We start from the raw sequence: 22820 nt of genomic DNA on the forward strand, positions 1-22820 counted from the left end.
CTGGTAGGGAAACAAACATCCCAGATGAGGTGGGAAGCCCAGTTGCTTTTGAGGTATAAATTGTTAAGTCTGGTTCTCTCCTTCCTCCCCTCTGCTCCAGAAGTAATAGTTAGCTCCTGCTTTGTAGCTGGCACCCATACTGGCGTTCTATATCTCTGTGTAACATGCCTTTCTGTAACTTGAATTCAGAAAGCTGCACAGACCCACACTACAGCCAGGACAAATTGCATTTTCATGGCATTCCAGCCTTGCCAGCAGTTGCTCAGTGCAGAGTTTTTGAAGTAATCAGAAGTTGCAGTGTGTGACAGAGGGCCATTCGTAGTTTGGTTTTGCACAGCTGAACTAATTGGAAAGGCAAAGGGTGTCTATGGGTTTGCTTTTGAAGTACTTTTGATGTAATGTTAGTAGAGAAGCAGCAGCAGTGGTTAAATAGGTGCAGAGTAAAAATGTATGAAAACATGTATAGCTTTTCAAATGTACATCTCTTATAAAGTCTCTGCTTTCCATAGAACAGAATGGTACTGGAGATGGAAGGAATGTGAAGGAATTTTAAAATAGTGGCTGCGGTGTAAAATCCCTGCCCATGTGCTCCAGGCCTGGAGCTTGTAGTCCAACTGCTGCTTAGTTGGAAACAGCAGTAGCAGGATGAATGTTGACCTGTTAAGGATTTGTGGGGGAAGTTAATGTGTAGGCTCTTCTCTTACCAATTTTTTTGTCTGAATTCCATGTACTGCAGTGTTTGATCCTTAAACAATTGTCTTTCATTTGAAGATATTGTAGTGCTTTGAGCCAAATGTTAGGCCTCTTCTTATGTTATAAACCCAGGAGGAATTATTGTGACTCTCCAGACTACCTCTATAATAAAGTTCACTGAGGATTTAACGTTATTTATTTGCTTATTAACACATTTTACTTGGGTTTCTTCAGAAAACTACGAACACGGCTGGCTTGAGAAATGGAAAGGGATGAGTGGGAGGAAAAAATCTTCAAAAATTAAGAGTTTATTTTTTGTTTAAAGAAACTAATTTTTTTTTTTTTTTTAATGAAGCGTATCTGATTGCTGGTTTTTAATTATTTCATGGATTCCTTTGGCATATTTAAAAAAAACAAAACCTTTTCTTTTTCAGAGTTCTGACTCCAAACAGTAGTTTCCAAGATATTTGGACACTCTATAACTTCCTCATAAGCTGCGAGGTATAAAGTTTTCTTTAACATCTTGTCAGGTGCACTCCTATTTCAGTTCATTTTGATTTAAAGTACTTAGGGGGTTAGCTGTCTTAGCAGTTCATTGCCATTAAGGTAGAATTTTGAAGATTAGCTTTTATTTACTTTACTGGATATTAGACCTAAGATGTATGCTTGGGCAAAACCTACAAAAATTATTAGAATCTATACCAGTACTAGAGTTGCTTCTGTGAGTTTTGGAGCACTCACTTGTTATGAATGTTTCGTAAGAAAAGCCTCGAAGCTGAAGACACCAAAACAGCCTGAGCTAATAAGCATTTTTAGAAGATGGAGCGTTCGACTGTGGAGAATACTGGCTACAGTTGGCAGAAAAATTTAAAAAAGGATAAACAGAAATTACCAGCTCTTCTTGAATTTTTCAGTGCTGAAGGATTTTAAGAAGAGGAAATGAGTAAGTGCTTACAATAGGATATCTGTGTTTTTCCTGTGAACACAAAGATATTTCAGATTTTCGGTCCTCTCCCATAGAAGAAATTACTGTTTTCCAGCCCTGCACATATAGAATGACTGTATGCATGGAATTAAAGTGAGTCAGAACTAATTTTGGTTGCTTTAGGATTACAGAAGGAAGGAAGATGTGCGTTTTTGCAGGAATTGTGAGAAAATGGGGCCGGAGTGGTATTTGTCAGTCACACTGTATGCACTCATAATAGTTAGTGATAATTGATTTTATGCTGCATGTGACTTTTTTTCTTTTATGTACAGTCTCAGCTTGAGAGCCTATTAAGTAATACAGTAATGGTATGTCATACTAGCTGCATAATTCAATTGGTGTGCAATACTTGGTAAATTGCTGCAAGTAATTCTTTGTTATTTGTTTTAGATAAATAGCAGCATTGTATTTTCTGCCGAGGAGCTCTATGATTGTGTCTCACAGGAGTTGTATCGGTAAGCCACTTATCGATCAATCAGGTGGGTTCTGGGCAGGGTTTCGTGCACTGTGTGGGCCTGAGTGCAGTAAGAGAACTTATTCTGTTAGGTAAAATAATTGCTTCTGTAGGAAAGGGATAGAGAAGACAAACGGGGAGAATTTTGTTATAGGCTTTTAGACTAGAGTGGGTGAGGGAAGGATGTGCTTAGAGATGAGGCAGCAGCACTGGCACAGAGCTGTCCAGGTGTCTGACACGAGGGGGGGTGTTGGGCCTGCCTTGCTGTACTGGTTTTGCACTGCTGGTTTTGCAGTGGGCAGGGCCAGTGTAGTCAGCATCCATTCAAGGGGGCTTAGAACATGGAAGAGCATTTAAATTAATTTCAGTGTACCTGCAGTTCTCTTTGCAACTGAGCTCGTAATCACTGTGAAAACTTTGCTGAAGTCCACAGAGGAAAAAAGCCTGTGGTTTTCAAATCCTGTGGCACCGGAAACTGGGCATGTGTGCAGCTGTGTGCTGCATTGTGGCCGTTGTTCTTAAGGCTATAAATTACACTATTGTGTGTTACTCTGTGGTTAGTAATTACTGTGGAAAAAAATGGAGATGCCAACTTAAGATTTTGATTGCTGTATCTATTTTAGGAGGGTTTTTATGGTTCAGTTGCAGGAAAATAAATGTTCTGTTGCACAGCTGATGTTTTTCAAGGCCTTAAAAACATTAGTCTGATATAAATGTGCAAGTCTTAGTTCTTCGCTGGAAAGTTTCTGGTTCATAAGTTTTTCCTGAGTTTGTGTAGTCAGGATTTGTAAATCCCAGTTCAGTGGAGTTCTTAAAAAGCCAAAAAATATTTACTTACAATAAACCAAAAGTGGTTATTAAAAGGTGGGTAAATATTTTCTTCAGAGTTCCCCTTACGTGCTATCTGTGGTATAGATAAGATTTAGCTGTGACCTGCCAGGATTTGGATTGGGGTGGTCCTGTGTGGAGCCCAGATCTGGACTCCACGATCCTTGTGGGTCCTTCCAACCGGGAGTGTCCTATGCTTCTGTAACAGAACAGAACTGCGGGATGGCTGAGGTAGAAGAGGCCTCTGGGGATGACCCAGCCTGACCTCCTTGCTCAGCAGGGCCCATGAACACGTCACCTAGCGTCACACCCAAGTGGGCAGCCTGAGGGGTGGCTACCCAGCCTCCATGCAGCCTGTGCCAGGGCACTATGCTCAGCCACATCTCTGTTTCAGTTCTTGTCCTGTCAGGCCTGGCCACGCACCTGCTCCCATGGGCTCCTCCCCCGGCAGTGCTGTGCAGAACCCCCTGCACCGTGCTTGTGCTGCTGCTCAGGCATCAGAGTAGCCGGCAGCTGCCTGTAAGGGCCTCATCCACTTTCTCCACCCATCAGGCAGGCTGTGGCAAAGCCATCCCAGTCACAGCATCAGTCTGCTGCCATCTGTACCCGTCAGCCCCTGTTCTGCCAATTGCCCAGCAGAGGCAAAGCTCCACATGCTGCACATCCTCCCACGTAAGGGACAACTCCACCACCTTGTCCTGCTGGCCTGCTTCCTATACGGTCAGGTTTGCGTTCATTATTGGAAATGGCAGTGTAGATAATGAGTGCACTGCGAAGCTGTTCAGATTTCTCACATGCCCGCGTCAGTCTGATGCAGCGTGCCTGGGACGGACCCGTTCACCCTCTGGGACAGAAATGTACAGAGCTGACTTGCAGCTCTTTCACCCCGTGAGAAACAGCAGTGTTTTGTATGAGCCGAAGACAGTTTTGTGTTGAGAAGAATGAAGTCATGCTTGCTGTGTACCCTCAAGGCTGTTCCTTTTTAAACATTTCATTGCAGAGTACAGCTGAAAGCACATAATGATTAGCTATCTGTGGAATAAATTTAGTCTTTTGCTTTAAAGTAACATTCAGATTTCCAGAGATACTAAGTATTCTCTGCTTTTGACAGTATTAAAGTGCAACAGTAGAATTTATTCCTTTGAATTTTTAAGCAGTATACTGAAATGTTCCTGTCTACAAAATGATGTCTCTAGTGTCCTAATAACCATCTTTTCTTCTCTAGAGGAAGATTAGAGGTGGGCTGTTGCCAGCTGGCTGAGCTGCATCACAGCATCAAGCAGCATCATGCATCTGCACACATGGAAGCAAAGACCAGGGGGTGGCTGTGACATCACAAGGTCTGAAACCACAGTGTTCACCCCTCGATTTTGATCCAAATGAAGACAGGAGAGCAGTGAGAGGGAATGTTCAGGAAGCCAAAACTGCCTTCTTTTTTTCCTCAACAGTGCTTTTTATAATTGAGTTGAAGGAAGAAAAAAAGATCTTTTGACTCTTAACTATTAGCATTTCCTGTTTCAAGTGAAGATCTCAGGTCTGATAAAAGTTTTGTGATATTTTGTGAGTTGAAAGTTAGAACTATTACTAATGATTACATGGTTATATAGAAAAATCAGTAAGTCTGGGGTTTTTTTGCTGATTTTTTTGGAAGTGCTGGGGAAAATAGAAAATATGATATTCAAAGCTCTTGAAAGGAGTGGAATGAGCACAGTTGAATGCAAAGCCTTAGAGGCACGATGCTTGCCATTCTTACAGCTAGGAGGCATTTAAACACAAATGCAATGCGAGCCTCCTGCATACTGCACTACCTAAGGCTGGACAGAGAAGGTAAGGAAAGAAGTGGACTGATGTTCACTGTCATGTAGATGTTTGTCCTGGGCCTCTCTTTAAGTGCTTTTGTCAGAAGATCCTGAATACCTTTTCCATTGAAAACTCAAATCTGTTAAAAGCATTGAAACCTGAACGGAATTATACTTTAAAAAAAAAAAAAAAAAAAAAAAAAAAAAAAAAAAAGCAAACCCTTAAAATGTTATCAAATTGAAAGTGGTGTTTTTCTTTTTAAAATATCCACTTAATCTTCGTACAGTAGAAACTTGCTAGAGAAACTCTTTTGGTGAATTCCTCATTCTTCTCATCCTCTTTTCTTACAAAGTCATCTCTTTCCCTCTGTGTTGTACCTGTGGTTTGCCTGCTTTCAGGTGACAACTCTATTCAAATCTATTGTTTGTTGCTCTCCAAAACTGCTTTAATTAAGTCAACAAAACTTTCTAAAAGCCATTTCCAAAGCTGCTGTGGTCTTTAAACCTACCTCTTTTATGTATTTGTACAGAGACAGATGACTGGTAAAGTTCAGCAAGTGTTTATTTTGATAGTAACTTTTGGATTGTAAAATGTTTACTATAAAAATTTAATATATTGTTATAATGAATGTCAGTTAATTCTCAATGACAGCATTGCTTTCATCAACTCCGTTCTCACTCTGCCTAACTCCCTGGAGAGCAATCTAGTGCAGTTCTCCTTAACTGAAGTGAAGCTTATGGCCTCTAAAAGTTATTCATTTTGGGGGATATTTTCACTGAAATTGTTGTCCCATAGCTGTCTAAGTTGCTTTCCTGATAGTTTGTACCACACAAGTGGGAAACTAGAGCCACTTAAGCACACTGTATTTGCTTTGCTTAACCAAGGAGGAGGGCTCACAGCTCTGATAAACTTTGGAGGAAGACTGATCACCACAACTACTTTGGATTTCTCATGCAGACTCTCCTTGTTAGAATACACTCCGTTTTAGAGCTTGGGATAACAATAATTCTCTTCAGTTTCTCTGCTTCACTAAATAGCCTTAGCATTCTACTAACATGTTCTGGGATGTGAAACAGAAGGACTGTAGCTGAAGCCTGTTCCTAGTAGTACTTGTAGCCTTGTAGAGATGCGAGTCAAAGCAGTAAATTCAGAATGCAGTGCCACCATAAGCATCCATGCATCCAAAGCATCACAGGCTTTATTTCCCACAGCTACTTGACTGATACTTTGGAACACGCCTAAAGTGCAGAATTTCTTACAACGCTGCAGTTGTGGGGCTGATTTCTCACCTCAGCTCCTGTTACATCACCTCACTTCCATTTACACAGAACACAAAGCAGCAGTTTTCTTGAGTTGAGCAGCAGCTGGACGTAGCAAGGAGGCAGCTGGCAGCTGCTGCAGCTCCCTGGGACAAGCACAGTGGTTCTCCTCAAGCCATGTGCGAGTACCATCAGCATGGTGGGAGGCACGTGGAGGCCCTCACCCTTGTGGTTCCCTCAGTCCATGGCTCAGTTACAGGTGCTACACACAGGGACACCTGAACTTCTGCTTTAATTAGGGACAGTTTACAGCACTAAAGAACAGAACACAAAGACACCACACACAACCCTGTGGTGCAAGGATTTCCCAAAAGGTACCTTTAATGTGTTTGCATCATCAGCAAGCCGTAAGTGATGCTTTTGGCACCTGGAGTTAGATGTGCAGCAACTACTCATTTAGACACATTTAGTCATCCAAGCCAACGCATTATCTGTATGAACAGAAGAAATGAACTAAACATAGTACTATGAGCACATAACTTGATGTGTCCTACCAGAGTTTAAATTTGTAATATTAGAAAAAAAAGACAGTTACTAAACAGATCAGATGAATACATTTTCATTGCCAACTCAGAAATAGTTTAAAAACCATGAGAAAAACCCCACACTTAAAGTTTGTTTTACAAATGTTAGGTCAACCATAGTAACAAAACTGCTGTACAGAAATCACCCTCTGCATTTTTGTCAAAGTATTTGGAGCCAAAATAAGCTTCCCATACTGGAAAGTCAGAGCTACATCACGTTCAGAAACTCCATTCCCATCTCACCAAAGTTCTGCATGCTAAGTTGCAATGCTGTAGCAGAGGCAAAAGCTCAGAAGCTCACGTACAGAGGTAAATCAGTCGTTGGACTTATTCACTGTGAAGTCCAAGGCTGCCTCCTTGCTTCAATAGCTTTATCTGCCATTTTTAGTTCAACAGATAAAACGCTCTGCTGAGTATATAAAAACTGTTATAAAAAGACAATCATAAAAGATAAGGTAGTAGCAGGCATATATTTTTTTAATTAAAAAAAAAAAAAACAAAAAAACAAAAAAAACCCACACCAAACATTATATCTGTTTAAATAAGGCTTGTTACAGATTGTTTCAGTTACTGAAGAGAAGCAAGGCCCGATGAGAAAACTATTCCCCAGTCCTTGCACTTCCTGCCTCAGGAACACTCTGCGAGAAAAGAAAGTTGCTTCATGTGCAAAGTGACAAAAACAAACGCTGGAGGAAGCTCCTGAAATGACAGGCCCAGTATGGGTTCTCTTGCAGTATCTTCAAAGTCTTTTAAAAAAAAACTAAAATGAAGTTCTAAAATATACCAGAAACCCCCTCATCTCAATATTCTTCCCAAAACAAATATGTACAGCACATTAATATGCAATATGCAAAAGCTCTGTGTTGCTGTTGGCAACATCTACGCCCTCCCCAGCCCTATTCACATGTGTACCTCTACTAAAACACAATTACATCACTAAGCCTGTTAGTTTAAAATGGGAATTTAATTCACTTAAAACTTGTAAATTTTTGTGTAGGGGCTCCATTCATTTGACTCTGGGTTGTAGACTTCAACTGTGTTCAGGAATTCATTGCCATCAAATCCCCCAACAGCATAAATAGTGTTTGCAACTGTTGTAATCCCAGCATTGCTTCTTGGAGTGGTCATATTTCCCATCATCTTCCACTCATTTTTAGCAGGGTCATACATCTCCATGCAGCTCACTGCATGAGAGCCATCAAATCCTCCTCCAACAAAAAGTTTTCCTGTCCAAAGGAGACAAAAATGGGAGTTTTAAGCATCCTCTACATTTCCAACCACAGCCTCCCTTTTTCAAGGGAGATCACACCACAATGAAAGAGCTTGAGGTTTCCTGTCAGAAACCTTCACTTGTTTGAGCTCTGAAGTCATGGCACTGGTCAGCCAGGTTATCCTGTTCGTTAGAGCTGATTTCTCTGAAATAATTTCCTGTGCCTAATTTCAAACAGTCACAGTCTGGAAGCTGCAGTGTGATAACTTGAAAGGAAAGGGCAGAGCTGATGCTCCTAAAATAAATATATAAATATTTATTTTTCTGGTCACAGTTTTTAATTCATTAAAGGCACAGCCAAGTTCTTTCTATCATGTTTCCTCAAAGGCAAATTCAGGAAGCAAATGAGGTTGCTTAAGCCCATGTGCGCTTACCGTCATGCACAGCCACTCCAGCTCCCCTCCGAGCCACGTTCATGGGTGCCATCAGGGTCCAGGTGTTGTTCTCAGGATTGTAGCGCTCCACGCTGCTTAAGCAGTTCCACGACTCCGCCCCACCAATGATGTACAGGTGGCCCCCCAGCTCACACACTGCAGACTGATGTCTCCCTGCAAGCAAATGCCAGAAGGTAAAGCTCAGCACAGAGGCCCTGCACTAACAGCACACCATAACAAAAAAACCTGTAAATTTCAGCTGCTTTGAATCTACAATCTCCTTCCCCTCCCTCCCCAGGGAGGTGTTAAACACATCCATGCCTGGTGACTCAACAACCATCTGGATGTGGTGCTCAGGGCCGCAATTTAGCGGAGGGCTGTTAGAGTTGGGGTAGTGTGGTCAGGTTGTGGTTAGACTTGATGATCTTTAAGGGTTTTTCCAACCTGAGGAATTCTATGATTCTACGATTCTCATCTGCACGGTAAACTTACGGATATTGAGGGGGGCACAGCTTGTCCAGGATTTTGTTATGGGATCAAACACATCACAGTTCTTAAGTCCCTTTTGGCCATAAGGATCTGAACCACCAACAATGTACAATCTTCCATTCAGGGCACACACTCCTATTGGTAACAGGAAATAAGAGTAAGCAAGCTATTAAATTAATAAAGAAAAAACAAAAGCTGTTCATCAGCTGCAGATTGATTACCTGCATTGCAGCGATTGGTTCTCAGTTCGGGAACAGGAGTCCAGTCATCTATTTCTGGCTCATACATTTCCCCGCAGCTCAAGTCATCCGACTGACCGTTTGACCCACCCACAACATACAGCTGCCCCTAAATGGAAAACATGAATTCCCATTTCACTTACAAGTAGGCAACAATTCAACTCATTATCTCTACTCATCTTGTGAACACAATCAACTTTTGTTACCATTTTATGAGGCTTGCAATATTTGTCCCACCTACATTTACATAGTCTCAACATTTCACCTCATCTCCACACACCATTAAAACGGCCATCTGGAACCGAGCTCTGGGTGTTCTCATAGGCGCGATGAACGTCCATGCATCCTTCTGTGGATCATAGCATTCCACTGTACGCAAACACTCCTCTCTGTTGTAGCCACCTAACAGAAAAGGCAAAACATTAAATGGTACCAAATTTCCAAAGATTAATTGCTTCACTTGCTTACTGAGCCCCCCCCAGATCAAGCAATTTTATTATTGTTACTATTATATAAAAGAACGGTTAGTGTTTATTTTACCTGCAGCAATTAGCTTGCCATTAAGCTCAGCTGTGCCCAACCCTGACCGAGCATACTGCATGGGAGACATGGGCTTCTCTATTACATCGTCTGGCTGCAGCTCGAAACTCAGACTCTTCAGCAAGCGTGGCGTGCTCGTGGGAGAGCTGTGAGGGCTGCTACGGCCGTGCAGGAAGATCACACACAGAACACTGTCCAGAACTGCCAGACACAGGTACGTGTTGCCTACAGCAAAGAGAACAGAAAGGAAGACCAGACTGCCAGTTAGGTCCTTTTGGCCATGCCTCTCTCCTAAGTGTAAAGAGCCTTTCGTACTATTTTTTATGGTTATTAGTTTCAAGTGTTAGCCTGGTTACTGAAAAACACTGTGTGCTACTAACACATACAACAGTAATCTAAAGTAATGGCAGGAGTCTCCTCCAATGCAGAGCAAATAGCTCTGCTAATTAACTAGACGGCCCACCTCCTCAGGACTTTCTGGGTCAAGTGTACACACTACAAGATTCCAGATGCCCCTTGATATGTAACCAAAATGCAGGCCCCAGTTATATTAGAAATGGCCCACACACTACTGGGCAGATTACTCGATTCAAATCTTCGGCAAGAACGAACACCTTCACAGACGTGGAATCCCTGCAGACTGGAAGGGAGCCAGGTACATAATGCATCCCTTAGACAACCTCCCCACTTCCTCTGATACTCACTTGAAGTTTTTTCTGAAGCAATGATCTTCCATTCATGCTTAGGACTGTGCACAGTAGCATTTGGAGAAAGACTTCCAGAGGAGCTGCTACTTATCTGCTTGTGATCATTCTCACGTGGTGGCTTCTTCTGCAAAATCAAAAGGCAGCTACAGAAACCTAGCCAGAGACTGCACCTCCTTCTACCTTCTCCTCTCTCAGCTAATGCAGAACGATTCAAGAGGACACCTTGCTTGCACCTTTGTTCTCCCACTGTGCAACCAGAAATCACTGCTAATTCCTAGACAATATGCATCACTAGCAAGAATTTCAAACCAAAAGGAAAATCCACTTCAATCTGAGACAAGTGACTTACAAACTCGAAAACCCTGTATCTGGAAATTAATTGTATAAAGCTATTTGGAAGAGATTATTAACTACCCTCTTCATTCTATGGAGACAAATTAACTTATTTCTGCTCTGTGTTCAGATTGGCTTTCTGGTTTTTAACCCCTTGATACTTCCCACCGAGAGATTTCTGCTTCCTTTTCTTCTTCAATAAATTTGTACTGTGATTTATCAAGAAAAGACAAACTTTCTCATTTCAGACTACGCTGCACAGTTAGCTGGACTGTTCAGACTTTTTCTAAATTGTGAAAACCAAACACAGAAGTTAAAATTCTTGCCTGTTCTGTTTAGGAACAAAGATTATATAACCTCAGTATCGAAGTTTCTGGTGCCCCTGCAGCTCCTTGCAGTCTTACTTCTATAGAAACTGTCACAAAATTTCCAGACTACACCACTCATGACAACCATGCAGTACAGTTTAACAGCTGTATTTGGCTCAACATGAAAAGCAATTTGCTTGTGGATGGTCTGCTTCTTCTGAATCTTCATTCAATTAAAACTTTGTTCTCTTTTCCTTAAGCTGCCTTAACAGCCACAGAATTTATAACACCTGTAACTCAAATTTTATCATCAGTTTTTCCCCACACTCACTGCCTGTGGGTTTTTCACATTCTCTTGGCTGCCCACGTTTCTAAAAAGCTGGATTCCAGTTTCTGAAATACCAAGTTCTTGTTATAAAAAGGATTTTGTAAAAAGGACTCTTCTCAAAAAGCATGACACTGATTTGTACACAAAGCATCATCTCTCTCTTGATCAGAAACCATTTCCTGCTGCTTTTCAAAATTTCTCTTGCATATTATCAGTACAGATGAACAGAAGACACAGATGCTGGCAGCTCAACTATTAGAATTTATGTCTGGAATATTTTTCGGTGCTGAGATTTTAAGATGCATCTCATTCTTGTGAGCAGGAAAACTGCATGTCATGCAGAGTTCTTCCAGTGTCCTGGAGATGATTTCCTAGACATCCCTACTAAGCTGTAACTAATCTGCTACAGATTTTTTTTTTCCCTACCTTTTTTTCCTCCTAACAGCCTAAGGCCTATTTCAAAGTGAAACCATCAAACCTAAAGCACTCTTTTGCACAGGCTCACTTTGAGTCAGTCTGATGGAAACCGATGGATACCCAGCAACAGAGTCTAAATATTTGCTTCCAAGCCTTCTTGATCTAGATACACTTTCTTGTCCTGTATTTCACCATGACAGTTACTTCTTCTGCTACGGTACACAAGACTTCAGGCTGCTGTGAACTGTTCCAGTCTACCTGGCATTACCTCAGTCTGTCTGCAATTTGTACCTGCACAAACTGAATGTGGTCATCATCACTGCCATACACCTCAGCCTGTCCATCTAGCAGATTTCCATCAAGCAGCTTGTGATCAGCTGAGTAGTACAGCGTTTGAACCTGCAAAAACAACAACAGATTACCCATTGGCTTCTGCTCCTGCTGCCATGTGGCTACAGGCAGATTAACAAAAGGCAGTCGCCAGCATACTTCTTGTCATCTCATCTCAATCTAGCAGAATGACAAAACTAAAAGGAAGCAGATGTCATGGCAGCAATCATCAAACATTGGATGAAGGTTCCTTACTTTTTCAGCTTGAAAGAAATCTTCTGTCTCCAAGGACTTCTATTGAGTTTTCCAGCACAGAAACATTAGACAAGCGAGAAGTACATTAATTTGCAGATTTCAGATTTACATAAATTCACAATCTCATGCAAGTATCTGTTATCCCCACAAACAAGTTTTCTGCTTTGAAAAATACACATATTTATCTTGACCAAAAGAAATTAAGAAAAGCCAACAATGGACTCTTAAAAGAAAGGAATGGGGATGAGGGGAGACAACACAAATTTAAGCAGAGGAGGAAACTGCTATCCACATCTAAACATCAGATGCAATTGTTTCAGTGAAACGCATCCGAATTTCAATACGAGCAAAGCTTAAAAAGAGTTATTCCCAGAGGAAATGTACACTGAGAATATGACAGCATCAACATCTACTTTTGCCTATACAAACGTTTCTCAAGGTTTATTGTGCCTGTAGAACAAACTGGGAAAATTTTGATGTTTCATGGATATTTCTGAAGTCCTTTTTTTTTTTTTTTTTTTTTTTCCAGCCAATTAGAAATTTGGATTCCCCACTAATTTTTACATTAACAACTGTCTGGGCTACATCTTCTATTAGTATTCATAAGCAAAGCCATTTAATAACACAAAACTTTTAAAATAATGTATCCTGTAAATGAGTAAGTAAACACCATTAAATCATCATCATCGTTCTCTGCCCACAGTGGATTTTCTTAGGAGAACTGGGGCAGGACTGCTGCTTCTGTACGTGTCAATACACTTGAGGGTTCTTCTTGATTCTTCAGCCTTGGTATCCTAGTTTTGTTAATAAACCTATGGGGAGATAAATCAATGGGGAGGAACAACCATTAGAAGCTTTTACCTACTTTTTATTTACAAGCAAAACCTGCAAAGGAAAGCATCAAGACCTACAGCACGTTTCAGTACCACCTCCCCAGCTCTAAAGCAAGATACTTGCAACTTATTTGGGTACTATACAGCACACAGCGAGCAAAAAACGAAAGCAGAAGACCAGACTGAACAGTTCATTCAGCTCACCTGAATACCCCCCCAGTTTCTCAGCTTAGGGGTACCTACAGTAAAATTTAAATTCTTGAGGGTCATAGTTTAAAAAAATGGAAAGAAAAAAAAAGAAAGAAAAAGGGTTCATCCTTTATAATAATTTAAAAAAAAAAAAAAAAGTGTTTAGCCCCATTTTCTTAAAGACTAACCTCTTCCATCAGATCTTCCAGGCTGTCTCCATTTTCCCAGATGCTGCGCTGTACCCAGTTGATTACCTTTGTGTACAATTTGCCATTGCTGGGTAGGCCAACATTGTCTTCAAGCATTACTTCAAGCTTTAAATAGAAGAGGAAAGCATTACTGGATGATTTGCTCTACAGGTTTTATCCTAACATACCATACTTTACATTGTGAGAGTAACTCTCACTGTACTGCAGAGCTATAAGACAGCTGGAGCTCTCAGACTGTGCAGCAAAAACTCCGAAGTACATTTAAGTACAGCTGCAGTTATCACTTATGTTAAAGCAGGATGCATGTACTCTCTGCAGTTAAGCGTGAATATTAATACAGGCAGAATGCTTATGTTGTTGGTAAAACTCATCATGCTGTGGCCTCCTAACTAGAAGTAGAAAAATTAAATAATAGCTCCTTGGAAAACTTTTTGGAAAGCTGATCTGAAAATTCCTTCCCATTGCCCAGAATCCCACAATATAACTATGTCTACAAACTTCAGCTAACCTTTAACCGTGGAAGCTTGAGGAATTCCTCCTGTTCTGAAATCTGCAGAAGATGTTCCTGAATGTAGCCATCAATCTTGCTCAACAAGCGCGAGTCTCCCATGCAGCTTACAAAGTTTCGGTAAGAGATGCAGCTCTGAACATCCATCTTGGAGAGCAAGTAGTCACCACAGACCTTTCAGAAACAACGCTACATCTTAGTTTGTGAGGTTTTGGTATGTATAAATTATCCATTCCTACATACAACAACTCACTTCTGACAGCAGAACAGTGACTGTCTGTTGCTATGCCCCCTGCGCTGGTTGCTGTAAATGAAGCGTCCCCTTCCATTAAAGCATATATTTAAAAAAAAAGTCATATACACACAAAAGTTACTGACATGATATTCTGATCCCATCTTTTTCTACTATTCAAAACTTCTCTATCTATTCAAAACTGCCTATCTGCAATTGAGTGTAGACACAAATCCCAATTCTCTTGTTAAAATCCCTATTTGAAGCAAGAATGAGCATTTCTAAAGCCAAGCAGGAGCAACCTTAATGTTCAGCAACACCTTTTTTGCATACCAGAGACACTATGCCCCCCAAAACAACCACGCACTTCACTGCCTCCCACAAATGGAGCCAGCTACAATTCATACACCATTTTACTTACACAAGCACACAAATAAAAACAGCTTCAGAGAGCCTTTGGCACAAAGATAAGAACACATGCTGACATCACTCAAACCAATAGAAACAGAAGCTCATCCCCCCAGGCACTTTCTCCACAGTCCATTTTTCATCCCATTGACACCAAAAAGCCTAGCACTGCCTGCCTGAGAAACCATACAGGACATGTGGAACAGCTAGGAACTGTACCTGCTTTACTCTTTCCATCCTCAACTTCTTTGCTGCAGAATAAACGTCTTTCACCAGTTCTTTATCAGCTTTCAACCTATTGAAAGAAATATAACTTCACTACTTTGATTTTTCAAAATTCAAGTCTGTCCTCTCTAAATTCTCAGAATACTTACTGAGCAGTATAGGCATAATTCAGCAGAACTTCAACAGCATCTGGATTGAGATCATCAAATTTGACATGAGAAATTCCATGAGAATCACTATCACTATTGAAGATTTCAAACAGGTAGGGACTGCAGCACGCTAGCACAGCTCTGTGCGCCAGCATCTCATGCCCACACACCTTTAAAATACAAATAACTGTAAGAGTTCTTCTAAACACATCCCTATTATAGCAGCATAAGGGCTTACCCAAATGAATAGCACAGTTCAATTACTTTGTATTTTACTTTAGAAGCAATAGTTTTCAGTTTACATCACCTGAGAAGAACACATTAGCATAGCACATTGCTCCTCTCAAAGTAGTACCTGAACTCTACTTTTTTAACATGGATTTTTGAGGAAAAATTATTGCTGTGGTTTAACCCTCCCGGCCACCCAGCACTACCCAGCAGTTGGCTCACCATCCCTCCACCAGTGGGAGAGGAGAGAATCAGAAAAGGAGAGGAAGAACCTGTGGGTTGAGATATGAGCTATCTCATAGAGAGAAAGGAGAGAAATAACAGCAATAACATAAATACATTTACAAAACAAGCAAAGCACAAGCAATTGCTCAGCACCAGCCAAGCACACCCAGCAGTCCTCACTCCGCTCAACCAACTCCCTTCAGTTTCACAGTTTTCCAGGCAATGCCATGTGGTACAGAAGATCCCCATGGGCAGCTTAGAGCAGCTGTCCTGGTCCCACCCCCTCCCAGCCCCTCACTGGCAGTGCAGGACAAGCTGAAACATCCTTGGCTCTGCGCAGCACTGCTCGGCAACAACTCAACATCAGTGTGTTATCAACACTGCTCTTCTCCAAAAGCCAAAACAGAGCATCACAGCTGATACTACATCCCAGCACAAACATATGGCTTTACGTGCTGTAAAGAATAAAGAAACACAACCACCGTTCTGAAGAGAAAAGAATTACCTGGAGTCGGACATCACAGAACTGACCGCTCTTACGTAAGGCATTTAGTTTGGCAACAGATGACTCGATGAAATTTTCATCTTCAAACATCAGATATCCATTAGGAATCATTTTGGCGTTGGTCTGGCTGAAAACAGAATGTGTGTCATTTACAGATATAACATTTTGCTTTACTTACAGAAGTACAGACTATTTTTAACACTGGACATTGGCCATAACTGTTTCAAAGCTGCCTCTCCCTCAAAACACAAACTCTAAGAGTTCTACCGCTGCAGGGTGTGCTGACAACAATTCTCTGGACTGACCAGATCAATGATTTTTCAGAGTGAGACGAGCCATAACTTTTTAAAATAAAGTAGGATAAATAACCAAAAGGTAGTGCACATCACTTCAGCAGGTAACAGCTCCAAAACCAGGTGCTGTGAAAGACCTGTGGATCACAAAAACAGCTTTATGGCCCTCTGTAAAGACCAAATCATTGCCACTGGCACAAGGTGTTGTATCAGCCAGCTTCACATTTGCACAGACCTGAAGAGCAGCTACAATGAAAACTAAGAACTGAGAATTTAAGTTAACAAGGGAAGCAGAACAGCTACAGAAAAAAAACACGTCTCAAATTTTGTTTGTATTTTCAGAGTAACAACTTAAGTATTTAACCATAAGAGTAGCTGAAAATTATGAAAGAACATCAGCACCAATAAAACCACCATAAATCTAAGTCACTGTGAAGCCAAAGTAACTTCCCAGAGCATCTCGCCCATACACAAAGGTGCCACCACAAACACACAGGGTCAAAATTGGAAAAATAACTTCAGAAAACCAACTTTTGAATTTGAAAGCTGTTTCATTATCATTTAATTAATTTTCATTTTGTCAAGTACTTTAGGAAAAGTCCACTTTGCAAACAGGAAGCTAATTAAGAATACTAAAAAAAAAAAGCCTGAGATGGCATGCTGAATTTCTCTCTCGAATCCGAGTTGCCAATGTTTGCAGAAGAAGGATTTCCTGAGCAGTTTTAGAGGAAAGAGTTCATGGGATGCTACTAACACTATCGGCAATGACCTGCATTTCCATTTGAAGTTTAAGAGAAGCCACCTCTGACAAAATGTAAGTGCCACAAATAGCAAGGCCTACACAAGTAACTGCAGCTTGAATCCACTTGTTTTCACCTCACTGACTACAGAAAGTATTTGACCCAATCTGACAACAGTCCCAGAAGTGTTTCAGTTTGCAGACATTGTCAACTGTCGTGCTTTGTTGAATGCAAACAAAAATAAAAGTGACATCAAGTTTTTAGTCACAGAATTTCAGCAAAACTCTGAGGATCACAGCTAACAGTAATAACTTACCTAGCAAATATATGACTGTAAATTTGCAACTGGGAAATCTTACAATATTTCAGTGGTATCCCTGTGGTTAAACAGAGCACTTCAATATCTTCTAATAGGAAAGATATTTATTTAAACGCAAAAGCAAACTTGTTGTTGCAGCTGCAATATGGATTCCAAAACTACCAGGCTTGAAGATGATGTAATCAAGTCCTTAAAAGCTATAGACATGAATTTCTTCTGTGATAATCGTGCATCGTAATCTGCAATAAAGGAGAAGTTATCAAGTAAGGACAAATCACAACACAGCTGTATACCGTCAGGTCAAACTTCAGGTCTCCTGAAGAATTTCCTCAGCCCCGCTCAACCCAGATTTCCATTACAAAGGTGAGACAACCTATAGAATCCATACCCACAGCATGTCTACCTGCCCAATGGGAGGTGAACTGTATTCTTCTGTGTATCCATAGAGAGAGACAAGCCTAACTTCAGTGCTTTCTGTATCTAGACATTAGTGCTTCCTTACACAAGTAGACAATCCCTATGTAACACAACAAGAACTATTACATAAAAAAAAAAAAAAAAGCCACTCCATATGCCTCCTATCTTTTTCTTTTCCTGTAACTCATCTACTTGTATCCTTCTCCTAAATGCCTAAAATGGGCTGAAGATGGACTACAGACATGTCTGAAGCAACAGGGAATGTCTCCAGTCCTGGGCACTTCCAAACAAAACATGGAAAAGTCAGAGCTGGACGCTCTTTCTGACAACCACTTGGCTAACAAGTCTCTTCACTGCCTGAAGACAAGCAGTGAAGCCACAGGCGCTGCATCCTGGGCCAGGCTGCTGCGGTGCTGCATGTGGGCAAGTCGTTTACACTGGGCTTTTCAGGGAGGGGAGGAGAGGAGGAGCAGCAGCGGGGAGGGAGCAGGCAGCAAATGCCCACTCTGGAACTTTCCATGACCCCGCTGCTGCCTCAGGAAAGTATCAACCTCTCCAACCGCCTGCGTTCCAAAACCATCTTTGCAGCAACAGATTAAATGTGGCATTCGGAATCACGTTCCTGAAAACGGGCGCAGCTCTTTCCATCTCGGAAACAAGGCCAAGTCCCCCGCGCTGCCGGCAGCACAGCAGCGCACCGCCTGCTCCAGGGGGCGGCCGGGAGCCGCAGCCACGCAGCCTCCGAGCAGCTCGGCAGCGGCTCAGCTGCCAGCCGAGGCCGGCGGGGCCACCAGCAGCCCCGCGAACAAAAGTTACACCTGGCCGCTGGAGAAGGCAGAAGCGCACCGAGGAGAGCTGCTCTGGGACGGCAGTGATACCACTAGTATAGTACCAACTATTATTCAACACGAACTGTTTGGAAGTCAGCACTTCTCCCTTGTTGGCAAAACAGGTACAGCTCAGTTCCTAAAGCAAAACATTTCATTTCCTAAAAACAAAGCCAACAGCCTGGCCTACGTGCTTCCCTGGAAGATTCCCCTTATTTGAAACATAGTATTGGTAAAAAAAATGCAGTTAGGACACAAGAGTTACAATGAATTAGCTCAAGTGCAGACTTTCAGCCGCTCAGGACAGTTAGAGCAGAGATCCCTGACTTCCCAACTCCAGACGCCGTGCAGCTGCAGGAGCCTAGCAGTACTGCAGCTGGGCAAGGGGTACCTGGGGTACCAGCTGAACCCAGCCCCTCTCCCCCACAGCTCTCAGCCAGGGCTCTCAGTTGAGCTCAGCCACTCACTCACCCATCTGAGGTCTCCAGCTACCAACAGCAAATGACACATAGTGCTGCCACATCCAGACAAGCGTTCCCCTGCTCGACATTCATTGGAATTGCTGTTAGTTACCTAACAAACCTTTGGGAAGATTTCAATCTGCAACTATACGAATAACTTCAATAAAATGCCTGCACCACCACTGTTCCATGCAGCAGTCTCAGGCCCACACTGGCCCAAAGAGTCAAAGCTATTGGTTTTTAACATTTGCCAATTAAAGGCACTACCTCTCCAACTTCCCACCAAAACATCATTTTTTCAATTGATGCTTGGTGATAGAATGAGTGACAGCTTGGACACAGTGTAAGCACAATGGAACTCAGCACTGTGGCTGGTGTTCCTGAAAACTTCTTGCTCACCATGGCCCCTCTGGCTTTTCACAGCCTCATGCAGAAGAAACACAGGTCAGAGCTGCAGCACCTGCAGCTCACTCCTGTGTCAGAATGTAGATTCATGTGCGAGTCTGTATTTGGGTAAAATATTACAGACTAAGATGCATATCAACACCACTGAAGAGACTCAACTTCTTTACATCAGAGATGTCATTTAAGTTAGCGCTAGTGGATGTTGTGTCAATTTTCCTTTGCACATTCGCTTTTTTGTTGTTTTTCATTACAAATTTCGTATTATCAGTAACTACAAGCTGTAACTGGAGATTCAGTTTGCTGCAAGTCAATCTAAGCAGTGTCCTTGTCACAGACCACCAATGGACAGAGGCACAAGGCATCACCGGAAGTGGTGAAGGACCGGAGGAGGTACATTCTCCGAAGCAGGTACGTGTTTCACGTACAGTACAAGGAAATTCAGTCTTTGGGCCGTCTTTACGAGCGAGCAGTTTAAGGAGCTCCAAGTGCAGAAGCGTACGTCGGGAAGGCCTGGAAGCAGCATTTCCCGCAGCAGAGCCCCGCAGCAGCGCCCTTCCGCTCCAACGGCCGCGCAACGCCGCGCTCGCAGCCGGAGCCGCTCCCCGCTCCAGCCACCAGTCCCGTGCTTCCAGCGCCGCAGCCACAGCCGGCCTCCAGTTCGAGGTACAGCCCTTCTACGCGGTGCCAACCCCGCGGCCTCTTCAAACCCGATCTTTCCGTTCCCCAACGCCTCCCTTCGCGTGGATTTCTCTCTTCCCCCGGCTCCCCCTCACTCCCCGATCATTTGCACGCAACCGGAAATCTTTTCCATCCGTCCGGAAGAGCCAGGGAACGAGGCGTGCGGCCGCAGGCGGCCATCAGCTCCGCAGCCCCACCGACCGGCGCCGCCGCCTCGCCCCGCGGCCGGACCGTGCTCCGCGGCGCCCTCCGGCGCCCCTCTCCCACCCGCCAAGTTGCGGCCGCCGGTCGCAGTGCGATTCGCCCCGCTCCGCCTCGGCACGACCCTCAACTCCGGAACGTGAAAAAGGCGCGGAGAACGGCCCCAGAGAGCGGCGGGCAAGCGAGGGCGCGCGCTCCCTCGGCGACGGGAGGGGAGGGAAGAGGAGAAGAGGCCGTGCCACCGCCGCGCCCCGCGCCGGAACAAAGGGCCGCGCTCCCGGCCGCCGCCTGCCCGCCGCACGCTGGGCCTCCGCCACTCGCGGCCCACTGCCCCTACCTTCTGTCTCTCAGCGCGAACGATGCAGCTCATATTGGGAGCCTCCAGGCTGCAGGGGAAGCCGACGCTGAGAAGCAGCCCCAGTCCGCCGGGAACAGGCTGCTGGGGAGAGCGGGGCTGGGTGCCGGCGGGTGGTCGAGCGACTGAAGGGAGAGACGTCGTTGCGGGCGCGGCTCAGCCCGTAACCCGTAGCCCTCCGCCTGCAGCGCGGATGGGAGGCGGAGCTCCGCCGCGAAGCGAGGCGGGGCGGCGTGGGGCGGCGGGCCTGCTGGCGGCAGGGCGGGAAGCCTCCACGCCGGAAACCTGCCCCCAAACTGCGCGGAGTCCGAGTGGACTGGGGGTGGGCCGGTCTGCAGCGATGAGCCCAGTCCTCCGCCGGTCTCGAGTTTTAGTTGCGGTGGTGGAGAGATGTGCCCCTGTTCCTCTAGACGAATCCGAATTTTCCCGTTTAAAGCGGTTTTAAAACGTCACTATAATAAATGAGGGGTGTTTGAAGGGTGTCTGTTTATTACGTGTTTGCGTGAGAGGTGGCGTGCTGGGTTTCTGATTCATGGCTGGAGCCACAGTGCTCTTGCGGTGTCACTGTAATCAAAACATGCAGGTGGATCTGGGTTGATCCTTGCTTATTTCCTGATTAAAAGCGCCGTGGTCATCTGGAAGGCGGGTGACTGTTTCGGCTTCTTATATCCCTGATGTATTTCCACCCCCTGCTCTTTTCAGTTCTTGAATTACAACCACAACTCAGTGCCTGCTTTCCTGCTCTTTGCTTTCTTTTTCAGTGAAGTATCTTATTAAGGATGTGCTAATTAAAGGCACTTGTGTAAAGCTGGGATAGAGAGGGAGGTGAAGACAAGATGTAAGTTCTATGATCGAATAACGCTGTCCTGGGGATGTTCCTTAGAATCTCAGTATTAATCAAAATGCTGTTACAGTATTCTCAGGAAAGAATTTGTCTTTGTAATCACAATTAATTACCAGCTATTGCTAGTGATGTCAAAGAGCAAGTATGGCATCTTCTTTACAGCGCAGAGTTAACAGATGGCTTTCTCCCCTTGGTTTCACAGGGGTCACTGGGACAAGGGATACACTTGGGCTTCTGAAGGTGTGGCTAAACTCTGAGCTCAGGCAGTGTCTTCTTGGGTCCACATGCAATTTGATCACCAAAACTCATTGCCGAAAAGATTGCTTTTTAATTAACATGAAATAAATTTCACTTAAAACATAAGTTTTAACAAATAGGAAGCAAATAAGTTCATGTAACGAGACTCCCACACCAAGTCTATAAATTACATCTCATCTAATCTCCATGAAATAAAGTTTCAATAAATAAGAAACAAATAAGTTTCATTAAAACACCATTATTACAGCTAAGATGTGGCTATATGTCCTGTGAAAACTTCTGTAACATGCAAATAAGTTTATTTCAATGTGTTTCCTTCCATATGAAGTTTGTGCTGAATGTTAAACAGTTATCATTCTTCCTACAAAAGAGAACAATAAGTTGAGAAACAAGCTCTCCTCAGCTGTCACTTTTGTTCAAGGGAACAAAACCCCCATTTCAGAAAGACAAGGTATTACTCTTCTGGTTTTCTAAATTGTTTCTTCTTTCATGTAAAGCCATCCAGTGGTAGAATTAACATTGCAGATACAAATATATTTTCTGCTTGAACGTTATCCAGGATCTTGGATATCAGGATCCAGGAGCTTGGCCGAAAGTGTGTCTAGAAATCACCAGCAATTTTACGTGAATATCATAATCCTTTAAATGACCAATCCAAGGTGGCAGCTGCCCCATTCCCTTTGCTGCTGAACACATTAAAAACTGGTTGAGTTAAAACTTGACTGCTGGCAAGTACTGAAGTGTGTGAGATCACTCTATCTAGATGAAGTGCCTGGTTGAGAAAATTTAGGTACAATATGAGGGAACGGTGTTAGTAGCTGTGTCCATGCCTTTTACAAGCCAGTTTTCTATCGAGTCTCTGCTCATCCCTCTTAAGTGATGTAAAGAACTTTCCTTCTAAATTTCGTGAGACACTATAGTGACTTTCTTTGATTAGAGATAGTACTGTGTTGGATGGAAAACCAGACTCCCACACCAAGACTATAAATTACATCTCATCTAATCTCCATGAAATAAACAGAAGTCTTTTCAATAAATTAAATTTGATTAGGTCCATAGGAAACATGCAGAGGATTCTATCAGAGCCACTAGTTAAAGTCTTAAAAAAAAAAAAAAAA

General features: G+C 43.1%; 2 protein-coding genes across 5 annotated transcripts in view; one reads left to right on the forward strand and one right to left on the reverse strand.

Annotated features, from left to right (window-relative positions):
* SWT1 (SWT1 RNA endoribonuclease homolog) overlaps window positions 1-5393 on the forward strand; it is a 33314-nt gene extending 27921 nt beyond the window's left edge. Inside the window, exons 16-18 of one of the 2 annotated variants that reach the window (XM_042819294.1) lie at window positions 1128-1194; window positions 2069-2157; window positions 4186-4272. In XM_042819294.1, the coding sequence (XP_042675228.1) occupies window positions 1128-1194; window positions 2069-2137 (136 nt within the window). In that variant the 3' untranslated portion in view covers window positions 2138-2157; window positions 4186-4272. Of the gene's footprint in view, window positions 1-1127; window positions 1195-2068; window positions 2158-4185 lie in introns of both variants that reach the window. The other variant, XM_042819293.1, reaches the window with a different exon arrangement.
* Window positions 5394-6369: 976 nt separating this feature from the next.
* On the reverse strand, window positions 6370-20778 carry LOC122160590 (influenza virus NS1A binding protein). Of its 3 annotated transcripts, none has more exons than XM_042819299.1 (15): window positions 20583-20778; window positions 17254-17495; window positions 15905-16027; window positions 14947-15116; window positions 14792-14867; window positions 13933-14106; window positions 13404-13529; window positions 11900-12007; window positions 10220-10346; window positions 9516-9740; window positions 9256-9377; window positions 8958-9084; window positions 8740-8871; window positions 8248-8421; window positions 6370-7829 (listed from the first exon to the last, which is right to left on the reverse strand). In XM_042819299.1, exons 3-15 carry the CDS (start codon window positions 16013-16015, stop codon window positions 7576-7578), a joined length of 1926 nt encoding a protein of 641 aa, XP_042675233.1. In that variant the 5' UTR covers window positions 16016-16027; window positions 17254-17495; window positions 20583-20778; the 3' UTR covers window positions 6370-7575. The 3 variants fall into 3 exon arrangements, with proteins under 3 accessions (XP_042675233.1, XP_042675232.1, XP_042675234.1); XM_042819298.1 differs by having other exon boundaries at window positions 15905-16031; XM_042819300.1 differs by lacking the exon at window positions 17254-17495 and having other exon boundaries at window positions 15905-16031.
* Window positions 20779-22820: the final 2042 nt, after the last annotated feature.

The sequence above is a fragment of the Centrocercus urophasianus genome, unplaced genomic scaffold (assembly GCF_019232065.1).
Source record: "Centrocercus urophasianus isolate 14NV4802_14NV808 unplaced genomic scaffold, USGS_Curo_1.0 seq_18, whole genome shotgun sequence".
In the NCBI taxonomy this organism is placed as follows: domain Eukaryota; kingdom Metazoa; phylum Chordata; class Aves; order Galliformes; family Phasianidae; genus Centrocercus; species Centrocercus urophasianus.

What these genes read in the sequence shown, in the direction of transcription:
- LOC122160590 (XM_042819300.1), bottom strand. Translation starts at nt 16,015, where the DNA reads ATGATTCCTAATGGATATCTGATGTTTGAAGATGAAAATTTCATCGAG. An exon ending in TCTGTGATGTCCGACTCCAG is followed by an intron (nt 15,117 to 15,904) that starts GTAATTCTTTTC and finishes TGTATTTTAAAG; the next exon opens with GTGTGTGGGCATGAGATGCT. An exon ending in TCCAGATGGCCGTTTTAATG is followed by an intron (nt 9,085 to 9,255) that starts GTGTGTGGAGAT and finishes TTTTCCATTTAG; the next exon opens with GGGCAGCTGTATGTTGTGGG.